The sequence below is a fragment of the Schistocerca americana genome, chromosome X (assembly GCF_021461395.2).
Source record: "Schistocerca americana isolate TAMUIC-IGC-003095 chromosome X, iqSchAmer2.1, whole genome shotgun sequence".
Lineage (NCBI taxonomy): Eukaryota > Metazoa > Arthropoda > Insecta > Orthoptera > Acrididae > Schistocerca > Schistocerca americana.
The window spans coordinates 715,738,257-715,754,973 of NC_060130.1; the positions used below are offsets into that span (position 1 = coordinate 715,738,257).

Below are 16,717 nucleotides of genomic sequence, written 5' to 3' on the forward strand. Positions count from 1 at the left end.
AGCGGCCTTGTATCACTAGCAGTCGAGATGACAGGCATCTTATCCGCATGGCTGTAACGGATCCTGCAGCCACGTCTCGATCCCTGAGTCAACTGATGGGGACGTTTGCAAGACAACAACCATGTGCACGAACAGTTCGACGACGTCTGCAGCAGCATGGACTATCAGCTCGGAGACCACGGCTGCGGTTATCCTTGACGCTGCATCACAGACAGGAGCGCCTGCGATGGTGTACTCAACGACGAACCTGGGTGCACGAATGGCAAAACGTCATTTTTTCCGATGAATCCAGGTTCTGTTTACAGCATCATAATGGTCGCATCCGTGTTTGTCGACATCGCGGTGAACGCAAGCTGTAAGCGTGTATTCGTCATCGCCATACTGGCGTATCACCCGGCGTGATGGTATGGGGTGCCATTGGTTACACGTCTCGGTAACCTCTTGTTCGCACTGACGGCACTTTGAACAGTGGACGTTACATTTCAGATGTGTTACGACCCGTGGCTCTACCCTTCATTCGATCCCTGTAAAACCCTACATTTCTTTAGGATAATGCACGACTTCATGTTGCAAATCCTGTACGGGCTTTTCTGGATGCAGAAAATGTTCGACTGCTGCCCTGGCCAGCACATTCTCCCTCTCTCTCACCAATTGAAAACGTCTGGTCAATGGTGGGCGAACAACTGGCTCGTCACAGTATGCCAGTCACTACTCTTGATGAACTGCATGGGCAGCTGTACCCGTACACGCCATCCAAGCTCTGTTTGACTCAATATCCAGGCGTATCAAGGCCGTTATTACGGCCAGAGGTGGTTGTTCTGGGTACTGATTCCTCAGGATCTATGCACCCAAATTGCGTGAAAATGTAATCACATGTCAGTTCTAGTATAATATATTTGCCAAATGAATACCCGTTTATCATCTGCATTTCTTCTTGGTGTAGCAATTTTAATGGCCAGTAGTGTATTATTTTAATGATCAGCACCCCATCTCGCTTATTATATCCGTGGTACGCTCTGTCTCATTTTACGTTAATGTAGGAAGACCTGCCAGTCCCTGAACTTTTCGATATCCTCCTCCAGTACTATCTGGTAAGGATCCCATGCAGCACAACAATGTTCGACACATCGCTCGGTGTCTGGTATAACAGTGGGTACTAAATACACGTAAATACATCTTTTATATAGTCTGTCAAAAGCTATGACTCGAATATCGGAAAAACTGCTGCGCATATTTTTTTTAGGTACTGTTTAGTCCTCTGTCACTCCTTCGTCCAACAACGCTTTTCGATTGATTAAGTTTTCACTTTTTTCTTTGTTTTCGATCGCTCGGCACTGTTCTTAAAGAAATTTCACGAATGCTATTATAAATAATTAGCAGTTGTTACGCGAACGAAATGCGTCCACCCGTTAACAAACGCGATGCCAGTAGATCTAAGGCGGAGCGAGACTTTTGTCCCAGGAGTTCTCGGTGGTAAATTGAAAATAGAAGGAAAATAAGGAGAAGGGGGTTAACAGCGCCGGGAAGCAGCGTCGGAGAGCTCGAGAAGGATACGAAACTGGATCGGAAAAATGAGGATATCGCATTTGGCGTGCGAACGATCCGTAGGTCGGGCACGAAGTGAAAGGCGGCGCGGGCTAAAGATCTGGCGGCGCCGTCGCGGTGGGCGGCGCGTGCGCAGCTGCGTCGCATCGACCGCGCGCCGGCGTGGCGGCAAAGCCGGAGCGCGAGCCTCGGCAGCGGGCAGTGCAGGGCCTGGCTGGGGCGACGCCAGCATGCGGGCCGCGCGCGCGCTGTAGACATAGCGCCGCACAGCATGGCCTCGGTGGCCGCGTGGCTGCCGTTCGCGCGCGCCGCGGCCATCGGCTGGGTGCCGATCGCCACCCACCCGCTGCCGCCGCCGCCCGTGCCCAAGGACCGCCGCAAGGCCGACGACGAGAAGCTGCTCATCAACGTGAGCGGCCGTCGCTTCGAGACTTGGCGCAACACGCTCGAGAAGTATCCCGACACGCTGCTCGGCTCCAACGAGCGCGAGTTCTTCTACGACGAAGAGACCAAGGAATACTTCTTCGACCGAGACCCAGACATTTTCCGGCACATCCTCAACTACTACCGCACGGGAAAGCTTCACTACCCCAAGCACGAGTGCCTCACAAGCTACGACGAAGAGCTCGCCTTCTTCGGCATCCTTCCCGACGTCATCGGCGACTGCTGCTACGAGGACTATCGGGACCGCAAGCGCGAGAATGCCGAGCGGCTTATGGACGACAAGCTATCGGAGAACGGCGACCAGAACCTGCAGCAGCTCACCAACATCCGGCAGAAGATGTGGCGCGCCTTCGAGAACCCGCACACGTCGACGGCGGCGCTCGTCTTTTACTACGTCACCGGCTTCTTCATCGCCGTGTCGGTGATGGCCAACGTCGTGGAGACGGTACCTTGCGGTCTCCGGCCTGGGCGCGCGGGCACGCTGCCCTGCGGAGAGCGCTACAAAATCGTCTTCTTCTGCTTGGACACGGCGTGCGTCATGATCTTCACGGCCGAGTACCTGCTGCGCCTGTTCGCCGCCCCGGACCGCTGCAAATTCGTTCGCTCTGTGATGAGCATCATCGACGTGGTGGCTATCCTGCCCTACTACATCGGACTGGGCATTACTGACAACGACGACGTGTCGGGCGCCTTCGTGACGCTGCGCGTCTTCCGCGTCTTCCGTATCTTCAAGTTCTCCCGGCACTCTCAGGGACTGCGCATCCTCGGCTACACGCTCAAGTCCTGCGCCTCCGAGTTAGGCTTCCTCGTCTTCTCGCTCGCCATGGCCATCATCATCTTCGCCACCGTCATGTTCTACGCGGAGAAGAACGTCGACGACACCAATTTCACTTCGATTCCCGCTGCGTTCTGGTACACCATCGTCACGATGACGACACTTGGGTTAGTATATTTCTGTTTTTTTCTTCTCTTTTCTTTTTCTTCTTACCTACTACGTGCCTTGTAGACAAGTTGTGGCCAATCCTCTTCTGTACAGAAAGTTCCAGGTGCTCGCCGAGGTGCTTAAGTCTAGCTATATCTGTAAAGATATTCAAAGTTCAACTTTTATTTCCGCCGAATTTGCCCTGCATCTACTTAAAAATTCGTAGTCGCAGATAGACCTCTTTTGCCGCCAAGTGTCACAATATAGAATCTTGATTCTCTTTTTTATGCAGTTACTCTCCGCACGTCAAACAGTTCGCACGCAGATTGCACGTGGAAGGAGGCCTTACATTCCCCGGTACTTGTTGTTGAAACTCAACTGCGTAGCCTTTGAACGCTTAATTTTCTTTGACAGTGAAGTGCTTAATTAGTCGATTACATTTCTTTGTGTTCACAATACACGAACATTAAAAGAACAGGGTGAACAGAATATAAGGAAATTAAAAGTTAGATCCAGTCCAGCGTAGAGCGTCGAACTATAGTCACAATCAGTTAAAATGTCAATAACCTCTCATAATGATTATCGTCTTTCCTGTGTCATTGAAAAAAATGGTTGTTACCTGTGAGTCCTTTTTTTTCATGATTTGGAGCTTTGAACTTTCTTCTGCATTTTACTTCCTGCTTCCATAACTTTTACATCGCAGAACCAAGAATGTGTCGTTAATAATATATTCCTGTAGTCACTGTACGTTGGATACTTCGAGTTAATGAAGGAAATCAATCTCGGCACTATTTAATGAGTTTATTCTTCTTGGATACTACATAATGCCTTAATTTTGCACGAGGCTCTTGCGTATCAATAAGCTCGTCGACAAATGTTGTCAAATCTTCAGATTACACACGATTATTACAGCAATGCGAAACACCACTTTGGCTTTGGCGATCATCGTGCAATTTGGTAGAACTTATGACGGCTTCGAAGCGTGGAGAGACTTACGTCGCTGTGGAGTGTCACGTTTTCAAGGATTCATTAATGTTGAACATCGGCAGCTGTTTAACTGTGAGAGAGAGCGCCGTTGTTGTACATGAGCGTTTGGTACAACTCCGTAGTTGCGGTGTGGGCGCTGAGCACTGCTACCGGCAGTATAACGACCCCCACACTCACGGTCTAGAATTGCAGCCAGTCTCAATGCATATATATGAGTACTTTCACAGTCTTTTCAAGAAAGACCAGTTTCTCGACACTTCAGCGATTGCGTTAACAATAGTTATTCGCATTGTATTGTTCACATTAGTTGGAAATGATCTTTTCAAGGGTGGTAATTGTCAGCTGAAAGTTTAGTACTAAAACATTAACCATAATTCGAGATTTTGAACCAGCAATAATTTAATGAGTCATTAACTTAACACCCCGCTTAAAATCGTTTTAATCAACTCCACAAAAACTGAAAAATACAATTAATTATAGGAAAACCTTAGGTTGCCACTTGTTACCGTTTTTTATCACTGTATTCTTGATAATTTAAGTAACCCCTGCAAGAAATATAACACCATACTTCTCTAAAAGTTTTCAGTTCATTCATATATCAATCATTGATGCAGAACACCGTTTTGATGATGGGAGAGATTTATAGTACACATAGTGAACCGCTTTTTCACCCTAAATTACATGAAGCTTACGTCCCTTACTCGACAGGGTATTGTAGCTTTGGGGCATTGACCTGAAAATCATTTAACGGAAATTTCCAGTGTGAAATTTGCTGCGCCGTTGTTATATAAGTACTGGTTACAAGCCAGATCATTAGTAATCATACAATAAAATTCTTATCCCATAGCCAAATTTCACGCAATGTAGCCAACCGAAAGATATGCCCAGCTCCTTTGCGTTACCTAACGGATGCCGATCGTAGGGCCAATAATATGGAATTTCATTGATTTGACGGACTGAGAGTGCAAGTGTTCTGCGGATGCGTGACAAAGAATAGACAAATCTAAAATGTTTCCATCAAAACATACATATTACTCAAATCCTCAGTGAGATTTTATAAATGGAGGTCTGTATTTAGACATAAAATATTAGGGTTGTCCATAAGCACATAATCATTAGTTTGTAAAAGTAAAATTTCTTGCGATTCGTAGAAGCAGTTCATATTTCGTTACAATAATATGAGACGGGAGACACACGCTAGTCAAACCTTAAAGGAGGGTTAACACTTGTGAGTAGCTTTATCACGAGGGAATGATTTTTCAACAGAATAATCGAATTGGATATACTTCGAATCGGTTGGACTTTTGTATCGTTCTACATCCTAGTTTTCTCAAAAATTTTTGAACACGAACTGAGCTATGAAAATGAAGATAGGTTAACAATAATGGGATATAGAAGGAAAACATTGTGTATATTCTCCGAGTGTTATATAAAAAAAAATACTTTGTTTCTGAGCTTATGTGTGAGTTTTACTCACGCAGGCTCTCCCAGTCACTCAGAGTCCACGTTAACGTTTCAGAAACTAGTACTAAAATATGTGGTTAACCTCAGTGATCCAAACTATTAAATGATTTCGGAAATCTACTCCCACGCCACTAAGGTATAAACGTGATTAAAGGGAACAAAATGATGTACTTTGGCACCCCTACGGTCTATCAAACTTTTTTATTGGTTGCATGGAGGAAGTTAGTCACCAGATAAATTCTGAACTTCTTTTTCCTCATTTTTCCTCCACTAAAATTACGGTATTACTGCACTCAATCTAAGCGTAAAGAAACAAAATCTCAACCACCATAGTTTTCTTGCTCGTATTTCTAAACCGAAAATCTGATACTGCATATGATTTTCAAATAAAATATTAACTGCAGATCTATCTGGCAAAATTTATCCTTTTTCATTTGACTTATGTGTACCTCTGCATGGTTCTCTGTTCGTTTTCTTTAATTATTCCAACTACATTCACACTTACTGTCGGTAGCTTTTATGAAATTGGTCACGTAGGGTTACTTTAATTAGAAAGTATTGACGAAGTTCATGATGTAACTAAAGGTTTTCCAAACGGCTTAAGATTACAGACATGTGTTGTCGCTACAATCATTTTACAAGTTATAAAAATGTATGCCAAATACACTACCTCCTTCTTATTTGACACAAGATATGACAGAGTAAAAGTCTTCGGTTACAAATATTCTAGCTCAGGAATAAGAATGTAAAGGAGAGTAGTTGACACAACTGGATGGTTCAGTTCTGTGTCGATTGGTAAATATGTTTAAATACAGCTGAACAAAGAGCGATACACAAAGTATAGTTTTTACGAATGGCGAACAAATTGTATGTTTGCCTTGCAATATACTCGCCTTCCTTTGTCTCACTATTAAAAATTTAACAGAACCTGTGGAGATCAATGGAACTTTCGTACTATCATTGTTTAAATTGAAACGGGCTTCTGTATATTATTTACCCATTTCCACAGGTGAGGTCATTAAATAACGGAAATGAAATGCAGGAACTTTAATTACCCCGTTCAAAACCTGATGGTGGGAGCAATTTGCGTCTTCCGATAGAGGACGAAAGGTAGCAGCACAATCTCTAATTACAAAAGGGTACTCCATTATGTTCAGTTACGTTCCGAAATTATCTGCTGCATCTTACGAATCGACAACAAAAGACTGTTAATGACGTGCAATGAGAACGGTTAACTAACTACATGCCACTTTTTTGTCAAAGTTATATGGAAAAGCTAGATTTAGTCTTTCTCTTCAATTCCTTTAATAGTCCATTGTAAATATACCGAATACAAACTTGTGCTGGATCAGAAACCTTGATACTGAATTTAACGTTCCATCATCTATGCCGATGCCCTCAGGTCAGATAAAACATGACATTAAAATCTGTGGAAATGATTCATAAATTGCGTTCCTTGCCCATCATTGCATCATCTACCGATAGTAATGCGGATCTGGCAAATCACTTCCATTAACGTCCTACTATCAACACGTAACTATGCATTTCCCGTCTATATAGTTGCCATTATACACGCGAGAAAAGGCAGGATAACTACCAAAGTTCACTAATAGTTAAGCCGCTGTCTTTTTTTAAACTAAGTCAAACTTAATTGAATCATTTCTAGAAAATTATTTTATAATCGTGGGACTTACAATGTAGTTCAAATACGGGTGTGAGTTGTAAACTACGACCTCTGAAAAAGGGCAAACCAACGACGAGATCCTGAATTAATGTTCCATCAACTAAGCCGATGCCGTCATATTCGATAAAACGTGATATTACAGTCAGTGGTAGCTGGTCCATAACTTGTGTTCCTTTCCCATCCTTTAAATGTTGAAACAGGTACCTCCTCATTGCATGACCCTTCTTTATGAAGGGTGGTAGGGATATTGTAGGAATGTTCACTGTATGTGTGATGTTTTTATAGACGTACACGATTTTCAGAATGTCAGATTGTTTAGTATGTATCTAACGAAATTATCTGTCGTATAACGGAGACTGGGATGTGAGTGGGAGAGACACATTTTGTCTGTTGTTTCAGACTTCGCTCGAATTTAGAGCTCTCTCCACTCAACACGACACAGCTAGTACCTTTCTTCCTAACTTTTTATGATTCTTCCTCACGATCATGGATGTCGAGTTGTGTAAGAACCAACTTTTTGTACGAGTTCATGCTGTTTAACAACTGACGTAGAAACTGATGTCGTTCAATAGCTTGAATTCGTGACCACGTAGTATAAAAGAATTTGATAAATGTCCATAGACATTCCATGTATAGTGCCGAAGTTCATTTGGTGGACACCTGAGGCGGCAAAGTCTTCCAACAGCTCCGAGAACACACTAGCTACGAATAAATGGAATCTAAATGTAGCCATAATGTACAGTATGATATATATATATTTTATCTGAGGGTCAGTCAGTTTAAATAAATGTGTTCGAACGTGGCATCAAATTCTCATAATTCTTTAGATTCGATTGGAGCTACAGGAGCCAATATCGAGTATCAGAAATGCTATTGCCAACTGAAATGTCAAGTATGCACCAAACTAAAGACGTAAGGATTTCTCTAAAAGTGATTGTGTGGACTAATTATCAGTCACTGTTCTTGTTAACTCTTGCACACAGTGTATGTGCTATGGTTGGTGACAGAAAGGTCTTTCGAGAGGCGGTAGAATTCGGTTGGAATAGTCGCGCTGGTACCCAGAAAACACAGTTTACCTTCAGTCTTAGTGAACTTAGACGAAGATCTTTCTCGAAGATTAAGCACTGCTGTACTTGCGAAAAACGTCCTACATACTGTTAGTCAATTGGAAATTAACAATAGTACATATTCAGAAAATATTTTAAACATTGTATGGTGAAAAATAGGCTGCTAGCTTGGCGTATTTTCAAATGTAAAACCCATGGTCAAACCGATTTTACAATATCTGTCTTCTACAAGTGCCAGTAATGATGGCAAGGTCATCCCGCGCCCTCTGTCTATCGTTCTCGTAGGGACAACGAATGGTAATTGCCGTCTGTCACACACTCGCAGTGATTTGAAGAGTATAAATGTAGATGTAGATAAAGCCTGAAGTTTTAATTTGACCTGAATACGTCAGTTACACAGAATTCTCATGGTGATGTACCAACTTCGTGCAAAGTATTTCGTTTGTACATTGAGGTCAGTGATATGTGAAGTATTGCCAATCAAACCATTTCTCTCGTATGTAACTAATCACTACGTGGAACTAATATTTCATAGTCTTGTCACTGCTTCTGCACAAGTCTGGGCACATCTCTGTTATTTCTTGTTTACATATGTACTTAGTTTTTAACCAAGTTGTGTAATTTCATTAACATTTCTTTCGTTTTATGTTCATTTTTTTATGTTGTTTAATCCCCGGTTGTGTAATTTCATTAACATTTCTTTCGTTTTATGTTCATTTTTGAATGTTACTTAATCCTCGTTACCTACGTATTGTACTTCAGGAGATTGCTCTGATCCAATATTTTCTCGTGTTGTCACTCCGTATTGCTTACAGCTACTAGTAAATTTTATTTCACATGTTTGTCTTCTGCTCCTAACATTCGATCATACTATGCTTATTCTAATATTTCACCATTCCAGCGCTATGGAGACAGATTCGGAGAATGCCGGAGATATTGTCTGTGAGGCAGATAGTTCTGCTTTCGGCTGCTGCGACTCCAGGGGTCGCAGCAAACGCGTCACACAAGGATGGCAGGCGGTCCGCTACAGGAAATAAATACCCGACCCGGTCGGTGGGTCGCTACGCAAATTCACGACTACAAATGTTACCTCACTTTTCTGGCACTGGCTTTGATTTGGATCCCTGTTGACCCGTGTGTAGCTGATGTGAGCTCACGTTCGCTCGCTCGCTACTGCATTTTCAACCATGCCTCGTCTTTGGTTTCCACGCGTGGTTTCCGGAAGTGCCTAAATTTTTTTCCGGGCTACGATAAAAATCTTGTTTCCTGTGTAGAATATTGTATAGAGGCATCGAATTTTGATAAAGTCAAATACTACACGTTTTCGCTGTCACTCTGTTTTAGGTATGAGATAATTTTGAAAAGAACAAGTATGTTCGACGTGTTTAGCGAAGGGCACGTACGTCACTGCTTTATATTTTCAAACGTCAGGTTTCAAATTAGGAGCGTCGCCTGACCACCGCGCTTATGTAGATCGAGAAAAGGGGCTTCTGTTTCTAAGCTCGGAGTCGTACCAGCTTATATCTGGATAATTTGCTTCAGTATGCGAAGATTACATTATTTTTTTGTGAGTCTGTTATTTATACCTGTCGGAAAAAGAATGGGATAAAATATTTGGTTTGTAAATAAATATGGTCACGGTATAGTTATGAAAACCTTTGTTTTGAAGTTGCTTATGCCTGCGAGAAACTATTCTAACCGACGTAACTACGAATAAATTTAGCTGTGATGAAAAGGTAAGGGGCGATCAAAAAATTTCCGTTTGAAGGCAGAGCAGTCCAGAACCAGTATGCCAATCAGGTGGAATCACCCTCAGCACTCAGGCAATCATCCCACCGACGCATCAGATTGAAGATACACGTGTGTTGAAACACCGTGTCCTGCTGCGCGAAGAAGTTCGTAACTCCCTGCTGCACATCATCGCCCGACAGGAATCGTCAACCCATCAACGCCTTTTTTAAGGGAACGAAGGGGTGATAATCGTATGGGGAGAGATTAGGGCTGTAGGGTGGGCGCTCGAGTGTCTCCCCCTTGAGCTGGTGTAACTTCTGAGATATATGGGGACGTGCGTTATCACGTCCACAACCGTGGTTTTCGACAGACGTTCTGCCCCATACGCATTTTTCATTAAGCAGCCAAGAAACGAATAACAGCAGGTTGGTCCTATTTGGACGCATTTGGTAATAACGTCGCCATAGTTCACGTTTCTTCATTTACCTCACGCGCGTCAGAAAGACACAAATGCCACACTAATCTTTTACATACACGTCGGTGCTCACACATCGGAATCGGAGACGCTCTAAGTTGCGATTACGCTGCAGCAACGCCCTCAAACGGAAACGTTTTGGTCGCCACTTCTAAGTTGTGGGCTGTTTATAATCGATATGGCTGGCAAACATTTAACTTATTTCCTACACACTATCTAATCAATAAGGAAAGACTGGCGATAGAAGCAAAAGTTCTAGGTATGAACTGAGAAGAAATTCCGAACGCATTTGTTTTCTCTGGGGACAGGGCGTCGGTTCGTAAGTTCGGAATCGTACTCGAGTACCAGCTTCTCTCTGTACAATTTGCATCAATAAGAGAGGATTACTTTCTTCGCTTTCGAATTTGTTATTTAGACCTGTCTGACAAATTTTTGCTTTGTAAATAAATGTGGTTACTACATATTTATGAAAACATTCATCTTGATGTTGCATCTGCCTGTAAAGAAGTATTGTAAACGACGCACGTACGAGTACATTTAGCTGTGGTAAAAATATGTTGTGAGCTATTTGTAATAGCTATGGCTGGTAAACTTCTAACCCATTTTCTACACACTGTCTCAACACTCAGCAACTACTGGCCATATAAGCAGAAGTTCTAGGAACGAGATGAGAAGAAATGCGTAACGCGGAGGCAGCCTTTGATGTTTGGAAGGCACGGTTGAGCTGGCTTGTGGTTTATAACTGTCCGCGTGCTGACTGTGGCAGAGACTTTGATCGGTGGCACGAGGCCGCCACCAGCCGCCGGCGTCGCCTTTCAAGGCCCGCTTTTTGTCACAGCCTTTGGTGTTCTATGTAGTTCTTCTGAAAGAGCTACAGTTCGATCGATTCTGACATTTCTTCTCCTTCTATAGAAAGAAAATTTTTCAAGTCACCAACGCGATCTCTTTCTCTGCGAAATCTGATGACTGATACAATAAAAGAACCATCCTGTCGCATCATTTCTGTTACTAGGCTCTCAGTATACAGAATATAAATTACATGGATTTCCAAACTACTGACAATGAGATATTAAACTACGTATTATTAATAATTATCTTAAAAACAACGAGGCTAATAGTGATAACAGTTGCAGTATTAACAGTATTATAATACTCATTATTTTTAAGGTAAAATTTATTAAGATATAAAAAACTAAAAAAGTAACAAAGATTACCTGTGACTGAATTTGGACTTTTCTGTAAGCCTTGGCAGGAACGTAAATTGAGTAAATAAGTCGACATGAGAGCAAGGGCTGAGCGATAACACGGTCAGATGAAGAGAAGGAAGAAAAGCAAGATGAGCGGAGTAAGTAACAACGAAAGAAACGAGACGAGAAGGAAAACAGCCATTGCGTTATAAAAGAGTTTTTGTTCAGCTTCTTATAGTATAATACTATAAATTTATTCGCTGTTGCGAATATGGACAATCATCAACCGTATAATGGAACGACGACAATGAAAATTTGAGCCGGACCGAGACTCGAACCACACTGCTTGCAATAAGCGGGAAATCTGGGTTCGAGTCCCGGTCCGGCTCAAATTTTCATACATTTCACGTATTTCACAATGTCTGTAGTCGCTACAGTGTCTTTCCGTTCGGACATGCGTGCATGTAAGAAGGACCTTTGCATCGTAATTTAGACTAACACAGGCACAGTAATACCGTACCAAAAAATGTTCAAATGTGTGTGAAATCTTATGGGACTTAACTGATAAGGTCATTAGTCCCTAAGCTTACACACTACTTAACCTTAATTATCCTAAGGACAAACACACACACCCATGCCCGAGGGAGGGCTCGGACCTCCGCCAGGACAACCGTACAGTCCACGACTGCAACGTCTCAGACCCCACGGCTAATCCCGCGCGGTGACATCGTATCGTCGTGGAGCATATGTCGCTTGAAAGGAACGTTTAATTTTAAAATCCCTTACCAGATGATATACACCTTACAGCAATACCGCTATAACAACATATACATCTATACTCCGAAAGCCACTGTTCGTTATGTGACGGAGGGTATGTACGACTGTCACTTTTCACTTTCGTGCTCCAGTCACAAGGAACGACTGCCGCTAAGCCACTGTATGAGCTCGAATATCTCTAATTTTACTTTCGTGGTGGTTGCGCGGGAGCAGGGTGGGGGGGGGGGGGGGGGGTACGGGAAATCGAAGCCTTGGTCGACACTTTTACGAACGTACGCTCTCGGAATTTTAACAGTAAACCACACCGTAATGTACAACGCCGTTCTTGTAAAGTCTGTCACTGGAGTTGGATCCTGTCTAATGTCAATGCTGAATTTTAGAAATTGTACCTGTCGACTTGTATGAATACGAGTGCAGAAGAAAATTAGGTTGCCATTGAAACAATTTCTGAAATTCAGTATATACAGAATATTAATTAAAAGCAATATTTAGAAAAAAATCTTGTTCCAATCGTCAGGACGACCAACATTCAACAGTATTGTCGTAACTTCACCTCGAAATATGATTCAGCAGGGTCGTTTGATTTAATTCTGCTGTTATGCAAGGATGACTATACAATACCTCTCTCGCAGCAGCAGCGATCATCGTCAGATTATTGTCTCGAAACTTTAACAAATAGAGATCAGTTCGACAATGGATTACGGTAGTGAAGTAGAAATAATAATAAATTGTAAACCGAGAATAGTTTATTCAATAAATTCCTTTACACCTTTTTATTTATAATTGTAGCGTTGTGTTTTGAGTGAATATAGATATATACAAAGCTCAAGACCTGAGTCAAAAATTTAAAAAAATACTGAGTCGACAATCCAATCGTTTCTTCGCACAATAAAAGCAATCATAGGATAATCAAGAATTCGTACCACCGTCTATCTCACCCCAACCGTAAGAGGAATGACGAAAGGTAGAATAACTCCTAAAGCAAGCGATATAATTTTTTAGTCGCAATGACCAGAAATCATATGCAGAGATATAAAAATCAGTTAATAAAAAAAGAAATAATTAATCAATAAAAAATTCGATAAATTAAAACAGACTTGAAATACCACATTGACAATGAAAGTGAGATGAAAGGTTGTGAAAGATCCAAGCTATACAGAGGATGTTGCAGTGTTTCCCAACCAAATCGCTGAAATATAGTCTTCGTCGGATCGGCAGTGTCGGGGTGGGCGTGATCGTACAACAGGATTATTCCGTCTGACAGCCCAAGGGCAAACGGCAAAGCCAGAAATATAAACATCGCATATCTCTCCCACCAAAGAAATCCAAACAGTTCACGCTAGTTCTGGCAAGGTAATGATGACGTTTTTCTTCGACTGCAGAGGCTCTCTACTCCTCGAGCGTGGAACCACAATCAATGCGCAGTGCTATGAAGACACTTTGCAGAAACTGCAAAGCAAGTCAAAACCCTCAAGAATGCTCTCGGACGGTATCATGGTATTGTACAATAACGCCCGCCCCCACACTGTTTCAACGATTTGGTTGGTAAACACTGCAGCATTCTCCGTACAGCCTGGATCTTCCACCGTGTGATTTTCGCATCTTTGGCTACGTGAAGAAAGACATGCTTGGACGTCGGTTTCTGTCGGACGAGAAAGTGAAGGAGTGGATGGGGCTGTGAATCTGTTCAGCGGCCGACTGCGTTCTGGGAAACAGGAATTGATCGTTTCCTCTCCCAGTGGGATAAATGTCTTAACGCGTGTGGTGATTATTTTTGAATGAAACTATTCGATGGTTCCGTTGTGGGGGTGTTCGGTTTGCGTTTGACTGCCCCTTATAATATGTGGTCCCATCTTCCTCAATGATGTTAGTGTTTCTGCCAGTACAGTGGTTTGTAATCCCTTCGTACCATCCACTGAGAAGTTAGAATGAAACTACAACAACTGGCCGGTGCTCGATATCAATATATCTCGCCAAATATTGAGCCCAGTTGCGTGGAGGTGAAACTCTAAGTTCTACCAAGTGTATGAAAAACTATCGAACAGCACGATAGCCCGAAAAGATATATGTTTGCAGGAGGATGGTTGTATACGAGGCGCTCACCGTTGGGAGAACAACAATGAATTATTGATCACTGGAAATATACTATTTTTGGGCCATAGATGATGCCTGATGGCTGTAACAGCACAGTTCTTGGCAGCCAATGAAAGTGCTATTTGGATTTTACCCCAACCAAAAAAGTTTTTGATGCCTATAGCTTATTTTATTGTCATCACAGAGTATAAACAGGCTCGTATGTTGATTATAGTCTCGGTATTGTCTGAATTGTCCGACCCTGGTAGCTGAGTGGTCAGCGCGACGGAATGTCATACCTCACTGTCCGGGTTCGGTTCCCGGCTTGGTCGGAGATTTTCTCCACTCAGGGACTGGGTGTTGTGTTATCCTTATCATCATTTCATCCTCATTGACACGCAAGTCTCCGCAGTGGTGTCAACTCGAAAGACTTGCACGAGGCGAACGGTCTACCCGCCGGGAGGCCCTAGCCACACGGCATTTCCACTATCTGAATTCATCGCTCAAGAACAGCACGGATCGATGCCATTGCATTAACTTTTATCAAGATATTGCCTAGTCGAGACAGCGTTATGATTATTACAAATCGCAAATAATTTCATTGTTTTTGGCTTGTTGTAGTCAACTTATGATGTGGTTCTTTGTGTATATACAGTCAAAAATTTTGTGATTTTGCCATACATTGCACAACAGATTCTTAGTACTTCGTGACGTCTAAGATGTTTTATTCCACACAAGTGAACTTGTCTCCTTACATGCTGATTATGGGTAAGCAGGGGTGGGGTGGTGGTAGGGTGTTTGAAGTGTGGGCGTTGGGTGGAGACCTGTATTGCCACACGACTGCCAGTGCCCTCTGTTTAAGTTTTTTCACATAGTATGTCCACTCCGAATAATCCATTATGACTTATGCAATCTAACCATTCCTACAAATTAAAATTACACTACACAAGGGCTCGTCATGGCCCGGTTTATTGAGAGGATAGAGTTTCTCAACATTTCAATAGAATTCTTCGTCTTCCATCATTTCAATTTGAAGCGAAAAAATGGTTCAAATGGCTCTGAGCACTATGCGACTTAACTTATGAGGCCATCAGTCGCCTAGAACTTAGAACTAATTAAACCTAACTAACCTAAGGACATCACACACATCCATGCCCGAGGCAGGATTCGAACCTGCGACCGCAGCGGTCGCTCGGCTCCAGACTGTAGCGCCTAGAACCGCACGGCCATTCCGGCCGGCTCAATTTGAAGCGATGGGACATTACACACATATGTGGCTCGAGTTGACTGCCTTCTTTGTTTCAGCCACACGTTTTTGAAACATTTGCATATTACTAGCTCCATGTGTGTGTGTGTGTGTTCGCTCCAGTGAATTATAAATGTGAAGAAGAGTATAAGGGCTCAAAATCAGATGTTATGTCTTTTGAACCCGTGGGAAAGGGGCCTCTAAACTCATAATATAGGGTACATTAACAAATTGACCAGATGTTTAGGTCGGAGGCATGCTTATTATGCAATATAGGAGGATGAAACGTGTATTGGATGGAAAGATGTTTATTTTAAATCAATAGGAATACAATTTATTTAGGTGTCGGGGCCAGGAAAAATGTGGTCCGCTTTTAGACAGTAAAAAAAAACGTGAAGAACAATCCTATACATATTTTCGCCTTGTAATAACATTTTTATTATATTCCCAATTAGTCTCAGTTCCTGTGTTCCCGGATGTATCGAGCTACGCCTGCTCGTAATAACTTAACAAGGTCTCTTTTTTTAATTGTTTGAGCAGGAAAGAGTGTGTAAAGAAACTAAAGTACCACATGACAAATTCTTTCAGACCATTGATACGATTTTAATTTACTGGATATTCAATCGACCATGTCTTAAAAGCGCAAGTGGATTTTCAACGTCCTGATTACACAGAATTTTTAGCGTCGGTGGCTGTTTATATATATCTCTCTCTGTCACTTCTTTCTCTGGCAATTAATTTTGTAAACCTATGCTCAAACCAGATGTTAGCTATTCCGACTAGGCAACGTTTTCATCCTGGTTCTTCAGAAGGAATTTTATTTCAGATTCTACTAGAATATCATGATCAGGAGAACGGAAGGTAAATCATTGAATTTGCTTAAGGAAAGCAAATAACATTTAAACTGGAGGTGTTTTATAGAAACGCAGATATTTATTAACAAACTCGTCACTTAAAGACAAATTTAATCCATTAATTTTGTTGGCCAACTTGTTCTTTAAACATGCAAATTTTAAAGAGAGTTCGTGAACTAACAGAATTAGTTGTGTGAAAATTAAGTACTTTGTAACACTGTGTCTAAATGAAAGCTGATGGAAGCCATTTATTATGAAAGT

The 16,717-nt window shown here is 42.3% G+C and overlaps 1 protein-coding gene across 1 annotated transcript in view; it reads left to right on the forward strand.

Moving 5' to 3' along the window:
• The first annotated feature begins 1,816 nt into the window (after nt 1-1,816).
• The window catches only part of LOC124556270 (potassium voltage-gated channel protein Shal), an 832,638-nt gene continuing 817,737 nt past the window's right edge, over nt 1,817-16,717 (forward strand). The window contains exon 1 of the mRNA XM_047130255.1: nt 1,817-2,931. Within this exon, the coding sequence (XP_046986211.1) occupies nt 1,817-2,931 (1,115 nt within the window). The remainder of the gene's footprint in view (nt 2,932-16,717) is intronic.